General features: G+C 36.9%; 2 protein-coding genes across 8 annotated transcripts in view; both read left to right on the forward strand.

Annotated features, from left to right (window-relative positions):
• Nucleotides 1–8656, forward strand: part of LOC6555841 (transcription factor SOX-5) — a 35678-nt gene extending 27022 nt beyond the window's left edge. Inside the window, exons 1-4 of one of the 4 annotated variants that reach the window (XM_026983181.1) lie at nucleotides 2368–2635; nucleotides 2850–2895; nucleotides 5700–6623; nucleotides 6957–8656. In XM_026983181.1, coding sequence (XP_026838982.1) covers nucleotides 2869–2895; nucleotides 5700–6623; nucleotides 6957–7784 — 1779 coding nt within the window. In that variant the 5' untranslated portion in view covers nucleotides 2368–2635; nucleotides 2850–2868 and the 3' untranslated portion in view covers nucleotides 7785–8656. The other 3 variants (XM_015153201.2, XM_015153202.2, XM_001982671.3) reach the window with 3 other exon arrangements.
• Nucleotides 8657–14151: 5495 nt separating this feature from the next.
• Nucleotides 14152–23875, forward strand: LOC6555842 (mediator of RNA polymerase II transcription subunit 26). 4 transcript variants are annotated; one of them, XM_001982672.3, is made up of 6 exons: nucleotides 14152–14351; nucleotides 14527–14655; nucleotides 14710–15544; nucleotides 19353–20039; nucleotides 20096–20167; nucleotides 21007–23875. In XM_001982672.3, exons 2-6 carry the CDS (start codon nucleotides 14590–14592, stop codon nucleotides 23856–23858), a joined length of 4512 nt encoding a protein of 1503 aa, XP_001982708.1. In that variant the 5' UTR covers nucleotides 14152–14351; nucleotides 14527–14589; the 3' UTR covers nucleotides 23859–23875. The 4 variants fall into 4 exon arrangements, with proteins under 4 accessions (XP_001982708.1, XP_026839007.1, XP_026839009.1 ...); XM_026983206.1 differs by lacking the exon at nucleotides 14152–14351 and having other exon boundaries at nucleotides 14395–14655; XM_026983207.1 differs by lacking the exons at nucleotides 14152–14351; nucleotides 14527–14655; nucleotides 14710–15544 and adding an exon at nucleotides 15595–15761.
• The last annotated feature ends 3990 nt before the right edge of the window (nucleotides 23876–27865 follow it).

Genomic DNA, 27865 nt, shown 5'->3' on the forward strand with positions numbered 1-27865 from the left:
CCATTCGCTTCCCTTATTGACAACCACCCACCACGGTCAGACTTATTTATTTATTTGTTTATTTTCATTATTAAATTGTACTTCATTTGTATATTCCGTTTTGTTTCATCTCATTTATTGTTTGGGTATTACAAAAACTTAGTTGTGCCTTAAAAATGTAGAAATCTAAAAGCTTTTCGACTTTAAAGCCGATTAATTAATTGTTGAGTGCGTGTTCTATAATACAGCCAAATTGCTGTTGCTGTTTTCAATTATCACTTGAAGTTTGGACCATAAGGTGGTGGGTTTTTGCAATGTGGGGTTGTCCACACACTAGTTACATACGTGTATATAAAATAAAATAAGAATAAAGCCTCTGCTTCAATTAAAGCCGCAAGTGCTTTGAGCTCCCAGGGCCTCTTATCTGCACCAACAATATGAATATGAGCACTCCGGCTCTCATTCTAGGAGAAACCGCAGACCCGTACCCCGGCACCTCATTAACGCCGCGAAACGAACTCGACACAATGTCAAACCTTCAAGTATACTCTTCCAGCGCAGCTCATCGGAAGAGCTCCGTGGGTGAATGAGGAGTGGACTTTGGGGATGGAATATCTTGTTAAATTGTTTTGCTTACCACCAAACAATATCTTGAATCCCGTGCGGACCTCCATAGAGTCTGGCGTAGGAAAGTATTCATTTAGGAATGCTAAAGGTCAATGCATCATATGTATGGTCAAGTTCGGTTGTCTCATCTAATGCTTCGGGCGGGCCTCTTTGACTTCTTCTAATGCTGTTCGGTCACCTTGAAACTGTGAATTACTGTAATGTAAAACATAAAACAAGCATTATTCATTTGGGTTTGGCATTAGACTTATTAAAGCACCAATTTTAAATATTGACAAAAAATGTGTGTTTGCTAATTTAGAGGTGGGCTTGATTTATTTTGAAAAGGCCATCAAAATCTTGTCTTGGCTATTAGTTTAAAAAATATAGAAAGCAATTGGTAATGTTATTTGCGACAAATATCATGTTTCTAGTCTCAGGAGTTCTGGTGTTCTAGGTGTATGAAGCTATTTAAAGCTTTCTTTCCGATAAAGTAGATGGTTTTTCGAAAATTGTAGTTCACAAAATTTCGTATATCGAGTATGTTGCATAATTTAAATGGTTCGACAGCCACACAATTTCGTTTAAAAAGCATAGATAGCATTTAGAAAATTTACACTCGATATAATCGAACCTGATATTTTACCTTTTCACATTATAATGCCAGCAATCAATGGCCTAAGAGTATATACCAAAAGCACTAAGTGACATATTTCATGAGACGAGTGAAGTCATTTCTTATTTTCTTCCATATACATATTTTAATAGGTGTTTTTACATTTTCCAAACTTTTTAGTCCCTACAATATATGATTTGTGCAGAAACTGGTCTTACAGAGCTGGCTACGCCCATGCGTACATGGTCTAAATTTAAAGGCCAAAGGGCAGGTACATAATCACTCACATGTACGTGTTGCAAAGGCGAACCCACATAGGCATGTGTTTCTTATAAATATACCGGCTTCCCGCTATTCGTCCGCCAACCGAAACGCAATACTGCAGTACAATAGCAAATAATTGACGAGACAATTGGCTGAGACAAGCGGAGCAGTAACCACCACTACGAAAAGGGGCGGAGTTTCCCTGTACATAGGTACGATTGTGTTGTACAATGCCCTCCTTGGCTTCCTTTCTATCGATTTTGGAGTCGAGTAGAAACAAAAAGGTTTTTGTTTCTCGGCATTCATGTATTCACTCGGCAGGGACACGCGTACTCGCCTACGGGCTAGACAGAGACAGAAACAGTTCTATGGGATGGGGGGATGGGGCCGAGTGAGAGAGAGATAGAAAACCGTGGCTTCAAATACAAGGAGCGAAAGAGACAATTCTCGTAATTCGTGCAACAATATGTATGTGCAGAACAATTGAATCCACGCCCACACACATTTACGTCGATCCCCAACCAACCACTCGGCGAGCTGTTTCGTGACCCAAATGGGGGGAGTGCCAGTTTGGAAGCGGAGAGCAGCATAAATGAATGCGAAGAGCGCAAAAAGGTGCACAGTGGGGCGGAACGCCAAAAAAAACTGAGGAAGGTTTTGCTCTCGGTCGGATACCAAGATTTAGTTAAGCTTTATGTTTTTGTGAAAAAGAGTGCCTATGATTTTTGCAAATCGGTCAACAAATCTTAAGTTCTTCCTATATGGGCCGCAATTCAGCCCCTATGCTAGTGTCCAAACTCAAACCAATTTAGATAATGCTTATACCACAATTGGAAATGAGTCCCAATGCAAAACTTTATTTCCTTTAATTTCCTTTTTTAATTTTTCAAAATTTATTAAAATAAGTGTCAATGCTCGAAGCAGTAGTCGCAGTCGTTACAATGTCTGCACCCACTATGCGCAGCTGCTGCGTTCTGAGCGTCTCGAAGATTCAGCCTCAGCTGTAGTCGGATATTCCAGCGTCGTCAGTTTCCCGCGATGGCTCGACCGGAGAAGTAGATGCCATGGCGTCTGCGACGACGAGAGCTACTCTAAGTGCGCACAGAACGACAAGTGGATTCGGAAGTTAGAGCAGAACAGTTGCTTGGATACACTGCCCGATTTCACAGCGTATGTATACCGAACGCTGCCCGCAGAACAAAACAGACAAACTGGTCGGTGGCGGTGGAGGGACGGTGTGGATATGCAGTGACGTTTACGGGTACTGATACCGATAGTGATACGCGTCACACTCCGATTTGCCATTGTGTCGCATTGCTCTAGCCAATCAGGCGCAGATGTTTCGGGCCATCCTCCCTATTAAAATTTTTCAATTGCTCGACAGGATTGATGGCACAACTGTAATGGCACAACTCCTGGGGATGCGCAAGGTGAACCACCTGATATATTTAGAAACACCCATGGCTAGTGTGAGAGTGCAAATCAAGGAAATCTTAACATTATAACATGTGTTGATGCAAGTAAAACTGGAAGTAGTGTAAATGAGTGATAAAAAAAAAACACGCAAACTAATCATGTTTAAGTGAAAAATCCCTACTTTCGAACGCTAAGAACAGAACCAATTATATTTAAAAAGGATTCTGAGCAAATTTAAGTTTTTTAAAATGGTTTATAGGATAGATTCATATTTTGTACAAAAATTAATAATGTGATTCATTACCATAGCCTTAACAAGTTCTATAGATTTATTCACTTTTATATTCTAATCAAAATATTTTCAAAAACACAAGAGAATACTATAGTGGAGTTCCTTGCCTATCAGACCCGTTAGCTTGTGGGAGTGCGAATGAAAAATTTAACACTTTTATTATTGGCAATAAAAAATAACAAATTATTAAACAAATTAAGCGTGGCAGTTTTGCCTGGTTTGTGGGTGTTAGAGTGGAACATTTTTGGAGTATTAATACTCCAAATTAAAAAGACAAATGATTAAATTAAAGAAAATCAAAACATTTTTCTATTGGGTGTGGCCCTAATTAAAAAACATTATTCATTAGAGTAGGCGTGGTAGTTTCTGGGCGTTACAATGGGTGAGGCAACAAACAAACTTGCGCTCTAGAATCTGCACGCTTAATCTCAACTTTCTAGTTTTCACCGATTTTCTAGTTTTACTTACCGATATTTCGACGTTCATACGGACGGACATAATCATCTATAATCAGTTGTTAAAGATCGTCAAATTAAATCAATATACTCGCGTCGTCCATATTTTGAAACTAGTTAACAAAATCAAAGCTTAAAGAAGTAAAAGTCAAGACCTTCAACTACGTAATTGTTATACCCGTTACTCATAGAGTAAAAGGGTATACAAGATTCGTTGAAAAGTAAGTAACAGGTAGAAGGAAGCGTTTTCGAATATAAAAAATATATATATTCTTGATAAGGATCTGTTCGTCCGTATGAAGATCGAGATCTCAGAAACTTGCATGCGGATTCCAGAGATTTCATAAACGCAGCCCATCTTTGTTGACCCATGTTACCACGCCCACTCTAACAACCCCAAAATGTCAAACCCTGTCATGCCAACACTTTTGAAAAATGTTTTGATACTGCAACGCCAACCATTTTGAAATCATTTTAAATTTAAAAACAATTTTTTTCGCAATTTCTACCGATATTTCAGAAAATGATAAAAGTTTCCGCTCGCACTTTCACTAGCTTAGTTACGGGTATCTGATAATCCGGGAACTCGAATATAGCATTCTCTCTTGTTTGTTTTGGTTAAAAGTATCGATAAAGAGCACCGGGAAGTGCGAACTACAAATCGTTCCAAAAGGTGCCCAGTTTTGGTAAAGCGGTGACATTACCAAAATAGTATACCGGTATAAATGGTATAAATGTATACTAGATTTGTTGAAAAGTATGTAACATTCAGAAGGAAACGTTTCCGACCATATAAAGTATATATATTATTGATCAGGATCAATAGCCGAGTCCATCTGGCCATGTCTGTCTGTCCGTCCGTCTGTCCGTATGAACGCCTCGATCTCAGGAACTACAAAAGCTAGAATGTTGAGATTAAGCATGCAGCTTCCAAAGACATAGACAATTTTGTTTTCAAATGTTGCAACGCCCACTATAACGTCCACAAACCGCACAAAACTGTCACGGCCACACTTTTGAAAAATTAGGTGATAAACTGCCACGCCCACACTTTTTGCAAATGTTTTAATATTTTATTCCAATTATTATAACCTTTACTAGTAGAGTAAAAGCTATCTGATAGTCGAGGAACTTGACTATAGCATTCTCTCTTGTTTTTAGTCTTATAAATTTCTATCGATTTGCCAACAAATTTATTCAGGTTTCAGATTTTCAGGTTTTGGTCAGGTCGGTATGTATTTTGTGATTTAAGGTGATTTAAGGTAGATTTGGGTCTACTTTTGCTGCCTCATCGGCGAGTTAATTCATAAAATCTTCAGAGGACATGGTGTCAATAAAACTTTTATTTTTAGGCAATTGTAAACTCACGAATTTTTTTTTACAGCATATCAGTATTATCTTTATTTTGTAAACTTCTGTCCTACAGAGTGAATCCGTGGAAATTAATATTTTTGTTTAGTTATAAGAAGTGAATTCTTTTTCCACTTTTAAAATATTTTGCATCCACGTACAAATTGGTAGTTTGTGTGGTGGGTAATGTTCCTAATGCGGACGTATATTTTTATTAGTCTGTCAACTTTTGCCGTATATTGGAAACGCATATTCTATTTAAACCATACAAAGACTTCAAGAACACTATGCAAAGTCAGATACGCGTTACTCAGGGAGTACGAAGTAGGAATTTCAAATAAGAGCTAAAAATATATTTGGTTATCTATAGAAATTGGCTAGACAAAAAAAAAATTAACAAATAACAAATGTTCCTTATTAAAATATATTATATGTAAACATATACATATGTACTTCATAGAGTCGAACACGATTTCTTCTACCTTTGTTACATACTTTTTAACGAACCTAGTATACCATTTTTTTTTTTTTTTTGAGTAACGGGTGTAAAAATGTGTATACGTTATGCGTTCGCAAATTTCTCGTTCACTTTGATGCAAAGTACCCTCGTCAAGGGTACAATTAGACGATATTATTTTGGTTTATGTACGTCGACAGTTATTTAAAGGTCAAATGTGATTTCCAATTGAATTTATGTACCTCCAATTGTTGTATTTTCCAGACTCATTACGTTAGCATGACCGACATTGATGCGAGTGCTAAACAGCAACAACGCCTTCAGAACGTGCAGAGACTGCAGCACGAAAGCTGCCTTCAGGAATTGCACAATCAACTGAGCAGCCAGTTCGGAGCAGGTCGCTTTTCTGCATCGAATCCCCAGAATCAGCAACAGGCAGTTTCCGTAAATTCCGGAAACTTTATGCCATTCCTTCCGGCCTTCCTACAGCCCCCAATGCCTGCTCAACAGCTCCTGCAGCTAATTCCCGGTCATTCGAGTCCCCAATCTGTCCCTACCCACCCTCACAGTCACCCACAAAGTGAGCCATCCAGCACACACAAAATGCCACTAGCTCCTATGTGGTCCACTGCGGCTGTGGCAGCTGCGCACATTCAAGCAGCTCTGGCGGCTGCAGCAGTAGCAGCTGCCAACAATAACAAAAACAGCAACCGTTTTTCGAACAACACTAATATAGTCGCTTTATCGACCAGTGGTAATGAGCTACCGAACACAGAATCTAATCCCCATATGGAAATTGGAGAAATGAGAAGGGGCGGCAATGGGGGGCTCTGCTTGTCAAGGCCGGAGTCCCCAACATACGAAAATCACCCTTATGCAATCCTCTCCTACAGCCATAACACACCTCCGGAATCGCCACATGGTCGAACAGCTGATTCTTCCAAAAACTTTCCACCATCGCCGACAGACAATCACAGCCTTGCGAGCCTCTCTGAAGCCCAAGACTCGGAAATGGATGCTCCACTTAATCTCAGCAAGCCAAAGGGATCACCAAGTTCGTCGCCGAACAGCTCTTCTCAAAGGGATAACAGCGAAAGCCTTACTCCCGTTGTGTCTAGCCCGCCCCTCAGTTGGCATCAGGGGCAACCACATTATGCCGAGATAGAGTCGCCCCTTATAAAAAGTCACGTATGTACCAATATTATTGCGGAATATTTTTAAAATCAATTTTATTTAAAAGCACGTTTTCGGCCTACCAAACTTAATTTTCAAACTGTTTCTTGGTTTTAACTTTTAACTTAAATTGGAACATAATTCTTTCCATTTATATTTTGTCGTATGGCCCCTTGCAACTCTGAAACTCACTTTCACTTTGTGTAATATATAATATCTGAATTATCTTTATTATCTGAATTACAAGATGTCGACGATCTCTGTCGACTATATCACTCGGTCTTGTTTCTTTTAAAGCCGAATACAGTTTGTAGGTTATTAACGAGGGTTTTTTTTAATTCGTTCTAGGGAAGAGTGTGGAACTCAGCTGTCGTATGTTCTGGAGGATCACGGGCAACACGCATGAGTCGTGACTCAGTAAATAGTTGTGGTACGAATTCAGAACGATCGGCTGCGTTGGACCCAGAAAGTATAAACTCAAGTCAACTAGGCCCTATACCTTCATCGCCTTCATCGCAGCCACTAAGAAATGGTCATGGTCAAGGACATGGGCACGGAGACAACCACGTCCACGTGCACAACAAGCCACACATAAAGAGGCCAATGAATGCGTTCATGGTGTGGGCAAAAGATGAGCGAAGAAAGATACTAAAGGCTTGTCCGGACATGCATAATTCGAATATATCAAAAATTCTTGGTGCTCGCTGGAAAGCTATGTCCAATGCCGACAAACAGCCGTATTACGAAGAACAGTCAAGGCTCTCGAAGCTTCACATGGAGCAGCATCCGGACTACCGCTATAGACCTAGACCGAAGCGCACCTGCATCGTGGATGGTAAAAAGATGCGTATTTCCGAATATAAAGTCCTGATGCGAAATCGGAGGGCTGAGATGAGACAGCTATGGTGCCGTACAGGCGGGGTCAGTGGTAGCCCTGGAAGTCTCTGCGCCGAGGCCTGTCCAAAGGGATCCGGGGGATCTAATGCTCAAGTCGCGGTTGCAGCCGCTGCAGCTGTTTACCATTTGCACGATATGGCATCTGCAGCAGTTTCCACCGCTCATGACTGTGGACACACATCCCCCCAGCAGTTCTTCTATCCCCCGGAAAGCTTATCGCCCTCTGGCTTTTCTTCCGATGATGTGGAACTTGCATCTCAACGCGAGCTGGACGACTAGGATGGTGGTTACCGAAGGCCACAACCGGGATAGTGACAATTCTGGCAAACAGTGCCAATTCTCAAAAGATATTTTCAATAATACAAATAAAATCAGTTTGTAAATACAAAATGAATAGGATAGTCATTGTTTAAAGTAATCATTTAAGTTTCAGTTCAAGTGCCATTACACGTACATAAATATACATATATAGATAATTTGTGAAACCATAGTTCACAGGGCATTCGCCCTCGAGAACCAATTTTTGTGCCATTTACGCACCAATGCTGTAGCCATAATAATATACCCCAGATTAGGCATAAACAAATAGGTAGTTAGTATCGATTAATATTTGTAAAATATACAAATATGTACATGTCAAATTTGTATGCGGCCAAATACGCAAAACTAGTTTAATAGAACCCACATAAATCCATAAGTATATATTACATATATTTAATTAGTTGTAGATTTTCATAAATACTTTCAATTTTATTATATAGATTGGCTTGTGTGCATACTTAGTAAACATATTACGATGTTGTTATTATAACATTATAGTATTCCTATTCCGGCCGTAAGCCGCTATTGCATAATCCTGGTATTATAATGTGCTAGTAATCTAAATGCAAATTTAAGAAATATAATTCACATGTATTGTATATGAACAACATGTCTAAGTGTACATTTCGTCATATTATTTTTCACTCTAACCTAATTAATTCTTAACATATACAATGCAATTGAATCAAAATGCGCATAAATTAAATATGAATTAAAAAATTATTTCCAATCAATTGTATATTAAAAGGGAGAAATAGAATACTAGCATAATGGCTTGGAACCAATTAAACAAGAACACGAAATATATCTTTTTGAAATTTCAAAGAAATTTTTTTTTCCATGGGTAATAATTTCATTAAAAATATTATTTCAACAACGCATCAATATGTCTTTAGAGGATGGCGGAAAAAATAACATTTATTTTTAAATTTTCACCAATCCCAAACCTCTTAGAATTGTTAATTGATTACGGATCAGTGTCTTTTATCCCCTTTACTCGTCAAGTAAAATGGTATTCAAAAGTTGTTGAAAAGACAAAAATAAGAAACCATTTCCAACACACTAAAGTATATTCTTGGTTAGGACACTAGCCGAGGCAATCTGGCCATGTCTAACTATACAGATCCACAAACCGCCCAAAAAAGTCACTCCCACACAAAAAAACACACTTTTGGAAAATGTGTGATATTTTTTTAGTGGTCTTGAAAATTGCTATCGATTTTCCACGCCCACCCACAAACCGCCAAAGTCTGGCACGCCCACACTTTTGAAAAATGAAAACAGGCTAAAAAATAATATATTATATTCAGATATATATGTATTTTTTTTTATTATTTTGTATTATTTTTGACCAATATACGATCTCACAGGCTAAACCTATTAAGAACTCAAATTTAACAAGATAGAACGATATAATCGAGTTCCCCGACTATCACATACCCGTTACTCAGCTAGTGGAAGTGCGAACGAGAAATTTCATAATTTTCTGGAATATCGGTAAAAATTGCGAATAAAATTTGTGAATAAAAATTTTTAAAAGTGTGAGCGTGGCAGTTTAGGGCAGTTTGTGCGCGGTAGAGTGGGTGTGGAAATATTCGGAAACAGTTGAGCTGCGTCTATGTCTGTGAAAGCTGCATGCTTAATCTCAACATTCTAGCTTTTGTAGTTCCTGAGATCGAGGAGTTCATACGCACAGACGGACATGGCCAGTTAGACTCGGCTATTGATCCTGAAATAAAATCAATATAAGTGTGAAAGTAATGGTGTAAAATAATTTATTCTGTTAGGGGCAGCTGTATCGAAATTATTCATATAGACTGCATGGTTGGTGTGGATATGCATGTGGACTGGACCACCCAAAGGCCACCAAAATGGCCCAAAATGAGTTGCAAAATATATGTACATATATACTATACATATATGTGTATTCTTAGGTATTCTTTTGTTTTTTTTTCAATCATCGCTAACATCGATGTTTACTTAAGTTACATCGATATTTTCAAAGAAGTGAAAAATGTAAGTATATACAGTGGCTCGCAGCTTATTTCGTGCAGTTGAAAAATAAAAGTTTAAAACGCACTGCCGTCCTACTTTTGGAGGTTTCAAAAAAATTTAAATGGGCTATTTTAACACTGAATTCTTTAATTTCAAATACAAAAAATTAATTTTCTAAATTGGCTCAAGAAAACAGAATTAAAAAAAAAACAAATAATGAGCTCGTTTTAATGCCGCAGCTTATTTCGTGCAGTATGCTTATATTCAATGATTTTTTTTTTGTTTTTACATTAAACATAACATTAAATTTTAATACATATACAGTGGTGGACACTAATTTAGCACACTACGCGTGATCGATTTTCTTTTCTTATTATCTCAGTTGTTAAAATGATTAAATCAGTAATATTTTATTGTGCGGGTAGGTTACTAAGTAGAGAATAAGTACCGTTATTTTCACCACTCTAGCTTTTGTATTCTTTCTTTGCCATTCGATTTTATCCAGACACCCCCAAAATTGGCTGGACACGAATTTAGCACACTTGAGCACTTTGATCGTTATACTTACAGTTGTTGGAAGCAAGCGAATTTTTTCGATCTTAAATTAATTAATTGTGCTTTATTACTTCGGTATATACAAAAAACTTCGGTTTAAAATGTGTAAATGTCGCTGGTGTACTGAAGCACAGCGAGATTTCATCCAAATCCTGAAATTGGCGGGAAAATCTATTTCATATGTTTCAAAGGATCTTGGCTGCTCTCGAAAAATGGTTTATAACGCTTTGAAACATGTTGAAAACAATGGTAATGCAAAAAGGCAAAAACAAATACGCCAACCCCGTAAAACCACAGCCTGTCCAGGACAGCCTCATTCAAAAAGCGTCCAGAGTTGATGCCTTCATAAGTTCAAGGGCGATTAGAAATGAAATTTCATTAACCCAAGGAGTAAATGTGTCTTCCAGGACGATAAGGAGACGTCTTAATGAAAAAAATCTACGTGGATGTATAGCACAAAAAAAAATATAAAGGCAAGAACTAAATTCGCCAAGGAGCATATGATCAAGTCTCTGATTTTTTGAAAAAATGTGCTTTGGAGCGATGAATCCAAGTTTTGTCAACTTGGATCAGACGGAAAAAAGTATGTTTGGCGTCCTCCGAACATGCAACACCATCCACGACACACCATAAAAGACGGTCAAGCATGGTGGAGGAAGTGTAATGTTGTTGGCAGCATTTTCTTGGCATGGTGTGGGTGAAGTACACAAGATGGATCAACGGATGGAACAACAAGTCTATACAAAAATAATCTCTGATGTTATGATCCTCTATGCGGATGATAATTTACCGTTACAGTGGCGTTTTATTCACGATAACGATCCCAAGCATACTTCACGACTAGTTAAGAGTTGCCTTCAGGATAGCATTATTGACGTTATGAAGGGGCCAGCTCAGTCCCTCTCAGAATTTTCGGGTGGATGTTCAGAAGCAGATTGGACTTGTAACACCCAGCAATTTAAATGAACTAAAGAGCACAATAAAAAATGCTTGGTCTGCCATACCGCAGAAGGGATGCGCAGCTTTGGTGGAGAGTTTGCCACATAGACTTCTTTAAGTATATAAGCATAAAGGATATCCAACATAATATTAAAAGTAAAAAAAAAAAAAAAATTTTTACTGTATAAAAATACACTGTTTTGTCAAGTGTGCTAAATTCGTGTCAAGCCAATTTTGGGGGTGTCTGGATAAAATCGAATGGCAAAGAAAGAATACAAAAGCTAGAGAGGTGAAAATAACGGTACTTATTCTCTACCTAGTAACCTACCCGCACAATAAAATATTACTGATCTAATCATTTTAACAACTGAGAAAATATGAAAAGAAAATCGACCATGCATAGTGTGCTAAATTGGTGTCCACCACTGTATATTCTATGGGATTCTACGATTGATCGCCAGGCCACCTGGCACATCCATTGAGCAGCGGTAACGTGTCCTTAAACCCATTTAAAGTGTAAAAAGTCAGCGGGGTATTGGGGAAATGGTGTCCGTAAGCCCAATCAACGTGCACTATATTATTCAAGGAATCGGTTGGGACAACCATATCCAAGATAGAAGCCAAAAAGGACCTTAATCTCACTAAAAAAAACTAATGAAAACATCAAGCAATCGGTACCAAAATTATCAGCAGATCAAGGACGAAATGGGCAAGAAGATAGTCATGATACAGTGTGCCTTGTATTACATGATCATTATGGTATTTTTATACCATTATTTTTATGGTCGAGTATTACGAAAGAAGCCTTTCATAAGCCAAAAAAATAGAGCTGCTAAGATAAAATTCTCAAAGGAGCACATAATCGTTACGATTTCGTTTTAGATCGGTGTTATTTTTGCTACGAACCTTTATTAAACATTTTGTATTAAAAGTGGACTGCCGTCCACATCGACAATAAAAATATGTAAGGGTTTTTTTTATCAACTTATATCGATAGGCAACACAACATTTTGGGCACGCGCAATTTAACGTCCACAAGTTACAATTACAATAAATAAAAACGGCACTAGGTTGCCCTAGGTCTTCTTTCTTGTTTGCATAAACCCATTTCCTTAGAAATCCTACAAGGTGCATTAATCAATCTTTACTTGTTTTTTTTTTTATTTGAGGTTGTATGGTTATGTGGATTGACCCGTGCCATATTTTTTTCATCCATAATTTTGTAATATAATTTTAATACATTTTTGTATATATCAAACTGAATATGTCCGATATTCTTCAAAAATGAGAATGACCATTAAAAACTATTGCAGTACCTCTGGCATGAACTTTAAACGTTTTTTGTTTCACGGAAAGTGACCGCAAAAAAAAAAACAAATACGACATGTTCTAGTTGGTTAAATTTTGCCATGGCGTTGTTGGTAATTACTTTTCATGTATAATTTGCAGTTAAATTTTAATAAATAAATCACTTTGTTCAGTGTTACCAGAGTTTGCATAAAAGGTCAGGAAGATATGGTGAAACCCATAAGCAGAGGCTATCTTGTGTTCACGTTTTTAAATACTCTTAAAAACACATATAGTAGTAGTATATTATACTGTTTTCATTGAAATCTAATTATATTTTCCACTAGCCACCAGGTTTTCCACTAGGAGATAGCACGATAGAGGATACAGTTATTTAATCAATTTTACAATATATATTTATAATTTTAATTACAACACCTCATGAAATTGTGTTCAATATAATCGTGATTAACAACAAAAACAAAAAAAGGTTCTATAAATATTTTTATACATTCTTTTGCCAACCAAATTCTTATACTTGACAAGTTTTATACTTCTAAAAGGGTGTACTAGATCCTATACATGTCTAGAGACATAGACGCAGCGCAAGTTTGTTTCCAAATGGTGCCACGCATAATTATCGCACAGAAACTGCCAAGCCCACTCTCGCGAGATTTTTTTTTTTTTATTTATTGTCCCAATTGTATATCTGAAGAAACGTGCTACGCACCAACAAATATTTCGTTTACAAATATGGGCCAATAGAAGATTTGTTCTACCACGGATTATTAGAATTTTAAGTAATAGTACTTATTTCACGGTTTGTATAATTTTCTAAGTAATTCATCATCAATGTTACCCAGTGTGAACGGGTCGCACAAGCATTTTTGCTACACTGGGTATTCATAGAAGCGAGTGTCCATCTATATCGCAATTACACTAGGAAAATACAACAAAAAAAAATCACACAGGCGATTTCGTAACGCGGTTTTTGACGAGAAGCCCAAATAATTATCTGTTCAGCTGGAGATTGACTATAACAAGTAATTAAAAATCAATCATTTTTTAATTAGTAAATTATAAATAGTGGATATAAAAAATTGAGTACATATTTGAGTACATATTTTAAAATTATTATTTTAGTATTGTCCATAAGAAAATAAAGTGCAACGCTAGACGCAGGATATATAAAATTTTTTTTAGGGGCCGCTCCTATATATCTCGTTAAATTTTCTTGTCCAACGAGATAAAAAATAACACAAATGTAATTTTCCCTTCCGTTATTGACTTTTGGTTATTGTTAACTTTTAATCATTTCTAATTCACCATATCTTACATTTTTCTTATTTAAATCATTTTCGCATATATGTGCATTTAAATGTGGTAATTTTTCACGAACTTAGCTTAAAAAGTTGACTTGGTGACCTAAGTAATTTATAATCTCTTAAATTTTCACACTGGTGTATAACACACTTCTCATTTAATTCTTTTGAATACCCGTCTGGCCAGGCCTTTCAGTTAAAAGAAATTCACGTGAAAATATATCGATACGTACTAAATACTTATCGATTTTCTTCCACCCTTGAAGTACAGCTGTCATTGGTAAAAATGGCGAATTATAATAAAGTCGGGAAGTCAATCACAAATTATTAATTTACTTTATTTTGTGACAAATATACAAATTTTCATATTGAAGGAAGTGCGCTGGGGAAGCACAGACTTAACATTCGAAGTGTGCACCTTATATTTGTAAGCATAACGATTGAGCAAGATACGTCTTATATTGGTGTGTGTTTCACAGACAGCACTCATTCGTAAATTCTAATTTTTGAATTTCTGGTACTTTAAACTTTTCTTTATACCGGTCTAACAACGTGAAGTGAATACACTTTGTTTTTATACTATCTTTGATCCAACTTGACAGTATTTGCTTTTCGCCGTCCCTTGAATTTGGATCAGGGCAATATTTGTATACCGCAAGATATAAATGAACCAAATCCAAATACAGGAACTTACTACTCACCTATCCCAGGCACTCGATCAAAACTACGATGTAAGGAAACTTATTACATGTTCAACAAAACAGTTTATAAAAAGATGTTTTTAGGTCGTCAATATGGATACAGTGGTCTCTGTCATATGTGCATTGGAGGGCACAACTATCACCAAGGAGCAGCTGGAGGCCACCAGATTAGCTAAGTACATCAATCAGCTCAGAAGAAGGACCAAGAATGAGCATTTGGCTCGACGTGCAAAATCCTTGCTGAAAAAGTGGCGGGAAATGGTGGGAATTCAGCAAACCCCCACTGAAAATTTGACACATCCCAGCCAAATTTCTTCTTCACAGCCAGCAGTAGATTTGGCTAAGTCCCCTGTCAACAGCTTCATTAGCGAACCAATTGTTCCTTCGCAGGATATAGTTACAGATATGCATTCTAATATCGATTCTGCGGAGCCTCCGCCTTTGGGTATACAAACCCGGCTTCATCCGAACTTCTCCAACCTTGTAAATAGTATAAGTGATAGCGATCGCCACGAAAACTTGGCTACAACGACATTGCATACTAACAAGGACCGGCGACATTCGCATCCCATCCGAAGTAGCCACGAAGTAGCCTCTCCTCTGCCAATCGCCATAGATCATTCGATAAATTCGGTGTTTAACTTGACCGATGACAGCACCGTGAAGATAAAGGAAGCTTCGGTTGTTATTGACATAGCGTCTGATTCCGATGAGAATGACAATCACAGTTTGTTAAATCAGGAAAAATCAAAATCAATTGTTCCTGCGCCACTTCCAATACCATCTACACCAAGCTCTCGACAACGAAAATTAAAAAAGGAAAAAAAAAGTAAGGACAGAGGACAGTTTGCAACAAATAACAGACTTGGTGCAAGAGTCAGCGACGGGTTCCAACAGGCTGCTCTGACAGCAGATTCAGGTATGACTAATTGTATTTGTGTTTGATTGTATTTAATTATATCCTTGCAGAGGAGTTATTGATTTCAGTCAGTTTGCAACGCAGCTGCATTTACTCATATCCAACGCTTACCAAGACACTTGTCCAAAATTACTAACACATTTTGTGAAAAGCATAGACAGCATGTGGAAATATCTTGCACCAAAAGTTTCTACCCTCAGGAGCTTAGGAATTAGGCGTAGGAAATTTTAGTTATTTAAAGCTGATTTCCGCTGTACTAGCATGTTATTCCAAAAGTAGTAGAACTAAAGCATTTAATAGTGATCTGTTTAACAGGAACAAAATAAATTCAGTACTTAAAAATAAGTTTTTGTTGCAATCAGAAAAATAAACCGAAAAAGGTAAAGTAATATTTTCCCAAAATCTTGTTTTGGGAATATACTTTTAACCTTGTTTTTAAATATGGTGTTAGCCTATGCACATTTTTATGAAGAATTTATATACATTTTTGTTGCGGGTAATGTTACCACAAACCCATATTATTTTAATGTCTTGGTATGCAATCTTACATTGCGTTTTCTTTCGATTGGTGCCTTTCGTCAAAACGTGGACTTCAATCTAAAGTAATATACATATATCAACATATATACATATCAACAACCGAGTTAATCTTAATTGAAAAGAACTGATAGTTGCATTTTTTTTAATCATAGTGTTTTTTTTCGGTATGCAACTCTTACCCATTACTTGTAGATTATAAGGGCATACTAGGCTTCTTGAATAAAATATTTAATGAAGCGTTTCCGACCTTTTAAATGCTGGGTTTTCGGAAACTATAAAAGCTAGAGTGTTGAGATTAAGCATACCTATTCTAGTAATAGTGACACTGTGCAAGTTTGTTTCAGAACTTTGCCACGCCCACTCTAACGACCGAAAACCAACTTAACCTCTATTGTTCCTGAGATTCTAGTGTTCATACGGATAGACACACGATCGAACAGGCGGATATAGCTAGATTGACTCGTTCGGTGATCAAGAATATATACTTTATAGAAATGGAAACGTTTCCTACTGCTTGTTACATCAACATACTTATAACTAAAATATCTTTGTATTTCTATATCCCTGCAGGGATAATGGTTTAACAGTACCTGTTGACTGTTTTTACTTAAGCTCTGCTCACGAGAACAATCTGCTCTATAATTTCAAGTATGCCGTGATACATTTAATTTTAACATTCGGGAATTAAGAATTTAGTAGGTAGTTTGCATCGCAGTAAAGAAGACCATTGCGGACATACAAAGCATGCATATACAGCTGTGTTCATTGGAATGGCAATGCTTAAGAAACTAAGTAATATTAAGATATTTCGGAAACGAATTCATTCATTTCACTTATTTAGTTAAATGGACTGTCTAGATAGCAAAAAAAAAAAAAAAAAGTCCCGCTAGTTTTTCATGTTATCCTTATTATCCTTACATTTTAGCAAATTCGAACTGATAGGCTGTTCATTAAAATATAAGTGTGTGATTTTGTCCAACGGAAAGTCCCGAAAAGATCAATATTTTGTAATAAGTGAGTTTGGTTAAGTTGGTTAATATTTTTAAAGAGACAAAACAAAAAAAAAATACAACAAATTTTATTTTAGTGGGTAAAGGTCAGCACTGCTCCCAGGAAAAATGAAAGTTGCTTCTTAAGCTTAGGAAGAGGGTAAAACAAATACAGTAATTCAAAAAACCCCTCAGTGTTAAAGCCCGAAAATCGTGGTGCCTCACGTAAAACCACACATAGAAAATCGACGCATAGTTCGTTTCAGCAAGGTTAATCCTTTTGCATCCTCTAGGGGCATAAAGTTTGAGTTGAACTTGGAAATCAGCGACGTTCCTATTCGACGACGAATACTGAATGAAAATTTAAGTGCAATGAGCCCACGAAACCCACTTAAACTTGCCAGTCTCAAAATAGCTTAATATTTGCTTCAGTCAAAAATAATTCTATTTGGTGGAACATGGACCTTAAAATGGACATTCCAACAGGATAATGATCCTAAAGCGGCTAAGATTTGGAGTACCCAAAATGAAATAGACGTAATGCCGTGTCCAGCACAACCTCCCGACCGAAAAACCCTATGTGTCGAAGGACTCCCCGACTTCTAAGGCTCAGCTTTGGCAAGTTGTGCATGGGCTCATATTCCCCCCAAACGATGCCAGGACTTGGCTGACTCCATGCAACAAAGTATTAGACCCCAATCAAACTATTAATAAGAAAAATTAAGTTAGTTTCATGTTGAATTTTGTTGCTATTTTCTCCTAACACTGCTGTTTTATTGAACATCAGAATTTATGTCTTTTTGTTGTCTTTATCCATATTTTTGAAAATATTGAAGAAATTAAGGTAAAACATTGGTTGAATTTTTTGAATTTAAATACATAATGATATTTAAAAGAAAATTTGTCCATTAAAAGTGTAAAACATAGGATGTTGTATCTTAAACTCGCAGGTCATAAGCACTGCTATTTCAGTGAACACAGCTGTATATATGTACATATATTCATGATCATGGTTATGTTTGTTTTGTTTTTATATTATTTTTCTTAAGAACAACAAAAAATTTCTATAGTTTTTGGCTCAACCACCAAAACTTTTTAATAAAAATATACATTAATTTTATAAAGCGAAATTTCAAATAACTGGTCATTTTAAATAATTAAGGATATAGTTTTAGATTTATTTAACATGTGGTGTACCCACCATATTTATTAATTTTTTCAAATATACGGTTTGGTAAGGATTTGATAAGGATAATTTCACTTAGCGAAATTGTTGACCTCCTTCGTATAGTCTCCTTGACAAAAGCCTGCCAATGTTTTTGAGACGTCCACTCCAGCAATTCAATACAGCGTTTTCATGTTGAATCGTCAATGGAATATGACACTACATCTCCGAAATCAGGAGGAAATCCTTTTGGACTACAGTCTTGTACGCATTGGAGTTAATTTTTGAGATGAAAAACTGGAGCTCGCATATTCCTTAAAAAAATGACTTCCCACGACTTTACTACATCTGCACAATGTTATGCCGACTTACGAAACATTCTTATTTTCGCTTATCGTGAAAATAGTAACTATAACTATCCGGTTCATCAAGATTGAACTTCTTTTTGTCGGGCAAGCTCACAGTCTTCCACTTGTTCCACGTCATGTGTGCTCGGTATAACCGAGTCGAACTGGACATGTCCGTCCGTATGAACGTCGAGGTCTCAGGAAATATAAAAGCTAGAAAGTTGATATTAAGTTTATTGACCCATCTTGCCAATCCCAATCTAACGCCGACAAGCCATAACTGCCACGCAGACTTTGAATGTTTTGATATTTTTTTTTTATTAATATTGTAAATTTCTATCGATTTTCCTAAAAAACTTTTTGCCCCGCCGAATTTAACGACCAAAAACCGCCCAAAACTGTCACACCCATTCTTTTGAAAAATGTCAGAAATATGGAAAAATACGGATTAAATTGCTTCAAGATGTAAAAGCTATTCAGATGACGAAAAAATCGAGGGCACTTTTAATGAATTCCCCTTTATAAAGGTGAATTTTGCAATGTCGTTGCATTTTTCCCCGTACCTTTTTCTGGTATATAATGAGTAAACAAATAAAGGCTAAAATTAAAAGGAAAGATCCAAACAAAATTCATTTGGAACAATGTGAGATGACAACGTGTAAGAGAGGTTATTAAATAGTTTTTAACGAATCAGAATATGCTTGGCTAGGTGTACTTTGGAATTGGAAATTTTTTAATATTAATATTAAAATGTTATTTATTTTCAGAAATATTTTCCCTTTCAAACAGCTCCATGAGCTCAATTTTATCTGGAGATGCTACATTGAATTATTCGCAGAATAAATTTCGACTAAACTCGAACGAATTGACCTTTACCGGCAGGTTTAAGTCAGTTAATCATTTAGATCTTTCAAACCATAAAAGCACAAACTTTGTGACTGGACAAAACAATGTGTTCCGAAGCACCGAGTCTGAGAAACAGAAAATAGATGAATATAGTGCTTACGACTCAAACGCATCATGTAGTCGTCTATCGCCTTCAACTGTAGACGAAGTTAAGAAAGCTGAAAATTTATTTGATGCTCAGTTAACTAATGCCACCGCGAATCAGATGTCTATCCCTACCGTCAGTATCGGCTATGAGTCGAATACGAGACATGAGTACTTGGAAAGCAATTCGCCGTCCCAGATCCCAAAACGCCGTGGTAGAAAAAAAGGATCAAAAGGAGTTGACTCACTTATTGCAAAGGAATCATCCAGTCTATCTCAACAAATATTTTTTGGTGGCTCAACTGTTAAAAAGGTTAAGACCACAAAAGAACTTTTTAATGAAATTCAGAGCAGAAAATTGAGTGTTTCTATGCAATCATCGACGAGTAATATTTCAAATTCGTCAATAAATCGAGATCTCACATCTCATACTACATTTCCAAGGCCAACTTCCTCTTGCTCAGGTTTGTTTGTAAGTTTGCTAAACTTTCACATTTAAATTTTTCCAAAATCTTTCCAGACACTTCAATGCATTCTCCACATATATTGGAAACGTATTCTGGAAGTGCTATCTTCGCAAGTAAAATAGATGGTGAGATCAAATAACGGTTGAATAATCTAATAAGCGTAACATTTAATGATTATCCTTACGAAAACAGAATACATGTATTCCGTAAAGAGCATGGAGCACGTAGGCGCTCAAAAACATATAACTTTAAAGTTTTAAGGCGTTCCACGAACCATTTCGATATTGACTAAATGGTTACCGAATGAAAAAACGACAGTATTTGATTGGCAAATATTTCATTTAAATTTCTAAAAATTTAAGGATTGGGGATTTATTATTTAAATAATTGTATTAAAATTATTTTTTATAATAAATTGAACTTAGACTTTTATGTCATGTCGAATGTGTCACCGCTCACTCCATGCCCAATATGACTCAATATTGCACCATCGACCGCATTCTGGTTTTTGGAAGCTAAACGAAACAACCTGAAATATATAAGCTATTTGTCCGGAGCATCACTAAAAGGTTATGCCCGGGTTTTGAGGCTGAAGCGATTTACGGAGCACCCTTGATATATTTTGTTTTACTCGCGTATATATGCCCATATATCTGTTGACTAAAATGATTGTTATACCCTTCACTAGTGTATGCTCTTACTCTACGAGCAAGATTTGCTTGTAAAGTGCTTTGGTTGTCTGTCATACGGTTGTCGGAACGTCAGATGTCCTATAAAAGTGGAGAGTGGGGCCTTAAATTGCTGATGCAAGTAACGCCTGTGCAGTGCAAGTTTATTACAAACTATTGCCATGGCCAAGCTTTTGAATACACCAAGAAAATACAAAAATTGTGTTATATAGAAATTCGGAAAAGTTCACTACAAAAGAAACATTTTTTTTAACTAGTCATTTCTCTTTTTACAGATCTGGCACATACCGATAGTGATACCGTCACTTCAGATCCATCACACGATAGTAATAAATCTCAAGCGATAAGGGAATGTACTTCGTTGGATAGCAATAGCAATTCTATTCAGAGCTTACCGTTAGCAAAGAACAGGGAAAACTTGATTCCCAAGAATGTTAACGATATCACGACTCAGCTAATGCATCTAATTCACAGCCTAAACAGCCCGCTCAGTGAAATTGAAATTGAGAGAGTGTACCAAGAACAAATAATACCATGTACTTGCATAGTTATCGAAGAAGTTCAAGGTACATCAGGAGAATCCAATAATGCCACTTCAGATATTCAGTCGTACAACGCAAAAACAAGTTTAAATTCTGAAGACAAAATTTCTGGCCACAATAATCAAGATAATTTTCAAATATCAAACCGTTCTGTTAATGGTGAAGTAAGTGACACTCAGCCGAAATTAGTAAAGTCCATATTTGACCTAGATTTTGATGATAACGACGATCCTTTATATTTTATTTTGGATGATATTCAAAAGCCTATTGCTGGAGCTGAAGAGTTAAAAAAAAATAAATCAGATACCAAAAACATATCTTTTGACGTATCTACACAAAATGTTTCGTTGAATGCCATCAACATTAACGCCGATGTTCAACTAGACAATTCTAATCAAGAAAGAGGAAAAAGTGAAACACAAAATGCCATTCTTCCTGTTTTTACAGTTCATGAAGATCCTGATTGCGTAGCAAGGCAAAGGTTTTATATACAAACCAACAAAGTCACCAGCTTTCACATCAATGCGTTGCATAATTATTATATACCAAACATAAATGGTAATTGGGATAATGTGGAATCATTTACAAGTTTTCAATCTAAGCACACAATGATGGATACCATAGAATCGTACACAGTGACTAATGGAGCTGATGTTGTTCCTAAATATGGACTTCTAACATTAGATCGAATAAGAAAAGATCTAAGTTCACTAAAAAGTATTAAACCTTCTAAGGTGAAAAATTTTAAATCGTTAATTTCACCGTTTCTTGGTGTTGCTAAGTGTTTACCAACGTGCCGTCGAGCTAGACGAAGGTTTAAAAAATGTGTTAACTTTTCCACTGATAATGACATAATTTCAAACTATTTCGAAAGCCCTGAAAATACGAATCTTTCGTTTAAGAACTGCAACCCGTTAAATGTTAATATTGATGGTCCAACTTCTGCTATTTACAGCCATAATGAAAACCACGTGCCAATGCAAGTCAATACCAACGTCGAAAAATTATCACCGTCGCAATCGTTCTCCATTAATGCTATCAGTTGTAATTTACTAAAGCTGGCCGTTGATAAAGTGCGGGATGACGGCATCTGCGATAAAAGCAGTAATCGCGGTTGTCAAGGTAGCAGTCCCTATAGCAGTTCTAGCAGTAGTGGCTGCTCCGGTAGAAAGGAAGATCAACACTATTTAAATAAAAATCTGCAAAATAAAAGCACTCAATTAAACACCATTAAATCAGATATGAAACGCAGAAAAAAAAGAATTTATGCTACGAAAAAGAAGAAACATGATCGTAAGCGAATGAAGATTGCTTTAAACGGAACTTGTTCAAATCTGCCTAGTAATTTTAACAGCAGTGACAGCGAAAATGGAACGGAAAATGATTATAAAAATGAGTACGAGAACAGTAATAATGAAGAATATGCTATTGTTCAACGTCCAGCAGGGGATGGAGAAAATTGCAGCAATCACATTGTATTGACAATAAAAAAAACTCCAAGCAAAATTAATTCTCCAGCAAACTCTATGACTGCATTTTCTCCTCCTACATCCGATACAGCAAATTTGAAAAAATCGATTTTAGACTTGTGTCTGGAAGATACAAATATATCTCCAGGTAAAACAGAAATTACATTAAAAAAAAAAACAAAGGATTTGGCTAAAGTGAACAGGACAATCCCTCAGTCAAGAAGTTCTGCCTATCGGCGTACAGTCCGAAAATCTGACAAAAGTCAAAGTAAAATGATTGATCTAGAATTAAAAAATTTGTTTAATTTAAAAGCAAAGCCACCATATATCTCGTCAGATGTTAAGCTACACAACAAACTATTTTTCCCTCACGAATTGTCCAGGGATAATGCTTCAGGCAAAAAAGAAAGAATATTAAATTATAGCAGTAGCAGCAGCTCAAGTTATGATGATGATAGCGAACTGGAAAATACTTCTTTTGTGAAGAAAGCTAATGTAAAAAAGTGTTTAACTTACACTAACCATAATTTAAATCCTGAGACTGAAACGTGCGCTGCAACTGCGATTTCTGAGGTCAAATTCGAAAGCGATGAAGATTCAATGTTAACTTCATTAGGCGATAGTGATATAGATTTTCAAGATGGCATTCAAGTAATAAATGATACTGTTGATTTTTGCAATGATTTTCAAAACAACAAAATGCTAGAATCTTTTAATTCAATATTTGCTGATAGTCTACTACCGAACTTGAAAAATTCACCCTATGACAATATGAAACCATCTCCGCCTATTACATCGCTCGAATCACTAAAAAATGAGAATTCTGATGCTATTACTGTATATTGTAACAATAACAACTTAGATGTACATTTATCCAATGAGCTCAGTAACATCAGTGGGAAATCTATGAAATCGTTAGATTCAACAATGAAGCTGCCATCACTTGGCGTTGAGTACTGTACTGGGATTCGAACATCTTCAAACTTAGCCTCTACCAGTATTGCTGATAAAAACTTAACTAGGATTCAAGAATTCAAAGAATGGCATCAGGTTCTTCAGTTAAAATCGTACAACAATGAGCCCTTAATCGTTTTGCCTTACGTTTTGCTTGAATAAATTTAACGTTTCTTTCACGCTGTGTGATAACATTTCCCAAACAAAATGAATAACATGTAAAGGCGTGTAGCAAAATAAAATACTTAAAAAAAATATTTTTAACTTAAATTTAATCTCGTGTTGTGTACACTTTGTTGTGTACGTTTTGATCAGATTACAGCAGGGTTGGTTAGTTCTATATCTAACAGGATGAAAATTATAATAAAAAGAGAAAAAAAATAATGGGGGTTCGCAATAAGAATTTTTGTTACTGTCTACTGTTAATATTTTTTTGTTTCACTTTAAGAAATTTCAGTAAATTTAAGTAATGTATAATTGTAAATAAACTAGCCCTATATTTTTTAGTTTCCCAATAAATTGTATTAAAAATAGGTTTTATTCCTGATGATGGTGCGGGGGGTGTGTGTGAATGTGTTTTTATACCCGTTACTCGTAGACTAAAAGGGTATACTAGATTCGTTGAAAAGTATGTAACAGAAGGAAGTATATTTAAAGTATATTCTTGAAGTATCCTAAAGTAGTATCTTGAAGTATTCTAAAGTATTCTTGAACAGGGTCAATAGCCGAGTCGATCTGGCCATGTCCGTCTGTCCGTATGAACGTCTCAATCTCAGGAACTACAAAAGCTAGATATTGAGATTAAGCATGCAGACATAGACGCGGCGCAATTTTGTTTACAAATGTTGCCACGCAAACCGCAAAAAACACTCACGACCACACTTAATTTTACGTTTTTTTATCTTATAGTCTATAGCATTCTATCTTGCTTTAATTCTATCGTATTTAATTTTAATTAATGGCATATATGTGTACAATAGGAAAGATAGTAGGAGCAGCTCCTGCTTCTTTCAGCTGTTCTAAGTTCCTTCATCACTGCCGCGGCAAAGCTATTAGCGCCCATTTTGCTACCAAGCAGCGATTCTTGCCAGCGTACTTTGCGCACGAGAAAAATTTTTTCTGCAGTTTCACAACGTCCATTACCGCCCGGTGAACAACTGCGTCAGCTGGAAATATATTTGGCCATGCTTCCACTCGATCCAGGGTGTGCTGCCTAGCTAGTGCCCGTATTGCCCTCTTGGCGTTGGGGGAGAGACCTCTTCCGTGTGTTTGATTAAAGCCCAAATTTGCTTTTCGCCGCAATTTGGTCTCATGGCAGTTCTGAAAGCCCTGCAAATGCGTTGCGCTGATAGCTAATGAGTAGCGAACAGTTCCTTAGCGTACCTCTCCTTTTCAAGTGCTTTCGCACACGACGGCGCGGCGTACATCATCGTCACCTGTTTGAAGTTTGTCAGCAGTCGTATGCTCACCTGCTTTGGGCCTTTTGTGGTGCGCATAGTGACCGACAGTTAATCTGACCGATCTGTTAAATCCCGCTGCTTTTTTTCTCGCGTAGCCTAAATGGTCTCGGAATGATAGCCTGGTGTCTATGACACCAAAGTACTTTATCAGCCGAGAGGAGACCGAAGTTCTACCGATTCCGACTGTTGCCGTACCGACAATCTTCCTTTATCTTATCAGAACGGCCCATGTCTTTGCTGCTTAAGCCCCATTGTGCAGAGCTAATGGTCTTCATGTTGCGGATTGCTTCTCTACGACCAGCAAGACCACGTCTTCTGCAAAGCACGGAGTACTTGAAAGTTCTTCCATGAAAGTTCTTCCGCATAAGAAATGGCCCTCCCTAGCCGTAAGCATACCAGCTTTTCAGTTGGCCGTTAGAATGAAGTGACTGCGTGAAATTGATCAAACACGTTTGATCACTATTCGTGTTCCTTTCAATGGAGGTTGGACAAACTTTTTTCCGTGGCTCGTGAGCCATGGCGTCTGTTGAGAATAAGCCGAAATTGTTTATTGAAAAGTGCCGTCACCTCATTGCATACTAAAGCATTCAAATTCTGCTCCATCTTGTAAGTACCAGAAAATGTATATAACAGTTAGTTGCTACCAGCACGACGGATCGAATCGTAGCGATAAGTTGGGTGCATGCGCAACATATGTTTCAGCAACATCATGATTGGCAGCAACATGCTGCGAGCTTAGTGTGCTCCGGAAAATCGGTGGCGGTGTGGGGGGAGAGAACTAATTGAGTGACAGTAATTCGCGTCTCTCCTGGCCAAAATGACGGAGTGGTGAAATCGCGGCTTGGAGTCTTCCAGCGAGGGTATGTAAGACGGCACAAAAAGAAATCAAGAAATTTAAGGTGCAGCGTCGTGAAAGTTGCATGGGAAGTTAACGAATGTGAATATCGCGGCAGGCTCTAGGATTGCAACGCAGCGATCATTTTCCTACGTCACTGGCAGCAGCGTTGCAGCAGATGGTAAGTTGGTGTTTATGGGTTTTAGGCTTGGTTAGGCTGATTCCGCCTATTCTTGATAGGCAGAGGGACTTAAAGTGCGAAAGGTGGAAAGAGCCTAAAAAGCCAGGATGCCTCCAATGTCTTCGACGTACATTGGAAAAGAAATCGGCCCCTTTAAGTACCAAAATTGTACGCGGAACATTGTTGCACCAGCCAGCCCTTGCCGGCATCCTGAAATTGGCAAGGTTCGCGCGTGGCCAAGTGCTCAAATACCACCATTAATAAGCTCAATGTTGGCAGCACGGCGGCACCATAGAGTCAAAAGTGGTTAAAAACGTGAACAGACAACATCGTTTATACACAAAGAGAAACATAGAAGCATAAGTAACAAAACAAAAATAATAGAATAAGACAGCAGTAATTTTTTTGGGAATTTCTTTATGTCATAATCTTTATTTTAAATAATTCATAATTATTACATAAATAGCACAAAAGATAATAAGTAATTTCAATGTTATTAAGATACGCAAACAAAAAAAAAGTTGAAAGCAATTCAATTACGTCAAGCGCGGAGACAATGTGAAAGCAAATTTTGTTTTGAGCAGCGAATCGGGTAGAAGTGGACGGAAAACCGTTATATTAGGGGCTTTTAAATTTTATTTCTCGCAGCAGCAGCTCGTTGGAAGCGCTTTTACCGATGGATGCAGCAACTTCAAAGTGAGTAACATCACAAAAAAAGAAAACACAAAAGCATCTAAACATTTAGTTTAGAAACTAAAAGAACTTATCGAAATTATTATGCAAAAGACCCGCTTTACTTAGAGTAGAACTGATCGGGTAGAATGTTTCGCGCAACTAAAGGAAAAAATAAAAAGATCCGCAATAATCTGTATCTAGTTTTGCTCCCTGCTTTCGTTCCGACCGAAGCAGATAAGCAACGCTCAGCTGCAAGTTCTTACCGCGCCTGATAGCGCATCCGAATCGGATCAGTTGTGGCGATTGTATACGATGTAGTAGAGGTTTTTGTTTTCAGAGATTTTTCAAGTAGAAATGCAGTAAGGTGGTTTTCAATTTGCGTATGCAATCTTGGAAACGATGTGAAATACTTAAAGCGCAAAGCAAGCTATTTAATTCTATTTTGTATACGTTTCTTTTCTTCAACTAATGTTTATATTTGTTTAATGAATAAATTATTATATTATAATACATGAATTTTGAGTATATTTTTATACTCGTTAAGTAAAAGGGTATACTATATTCGTTGAAAAGTATGTAACAGGCAGAAGGAAGCGTGTCCGACCATATAAAGTATATACATATGTATAGACCAGGATCAATAGCCGAGTCGATTTGGCCATGTCCGTATGAACGCCTCGATCTCAGGTACTAGAAGCTACAATGTTGAGACTAAGCACGCAGCTTAGTTTGTTTACAAATGTTGCCACGCCCACAAACCACACACAACTGTCACGCTCACACTTTATAATTTAATATATTTTGTAAATTTTTATAGATTTGCCAAAAAACTTTTTGCTACGCCCACTCCTACGCTCACAACCCGCTTAAAACTGTCACGCCCACAATTTCAAAAAATGTGATATTTTTATTTCATTTTTGAATATATTTTATACATTTTTACAGATTTGCCAAAAAACTTTTTGGCACGCCGACAAACCGCCCAACCGCTATTTTTATAATAGGATGACAATGTTTA

The sequence above is a fragment of the Drosophila erecta genome, unplaced genomic scaffold (genome assembly GCF_003286155.1).
Source record: "Drosophila erecta strain 14021-0224.00,06,07 unplaced genomic scaffold, DereRS2 tig00000294-arrow-arrow-pilon, whole genome shotgun sequence".
NCBI classification, from domain to species: Eukaryota; Metazoa; Arthropoda; class Insecta; order Diptera; family Drosophilidae; genus Drosophila; species Drosophila erecta.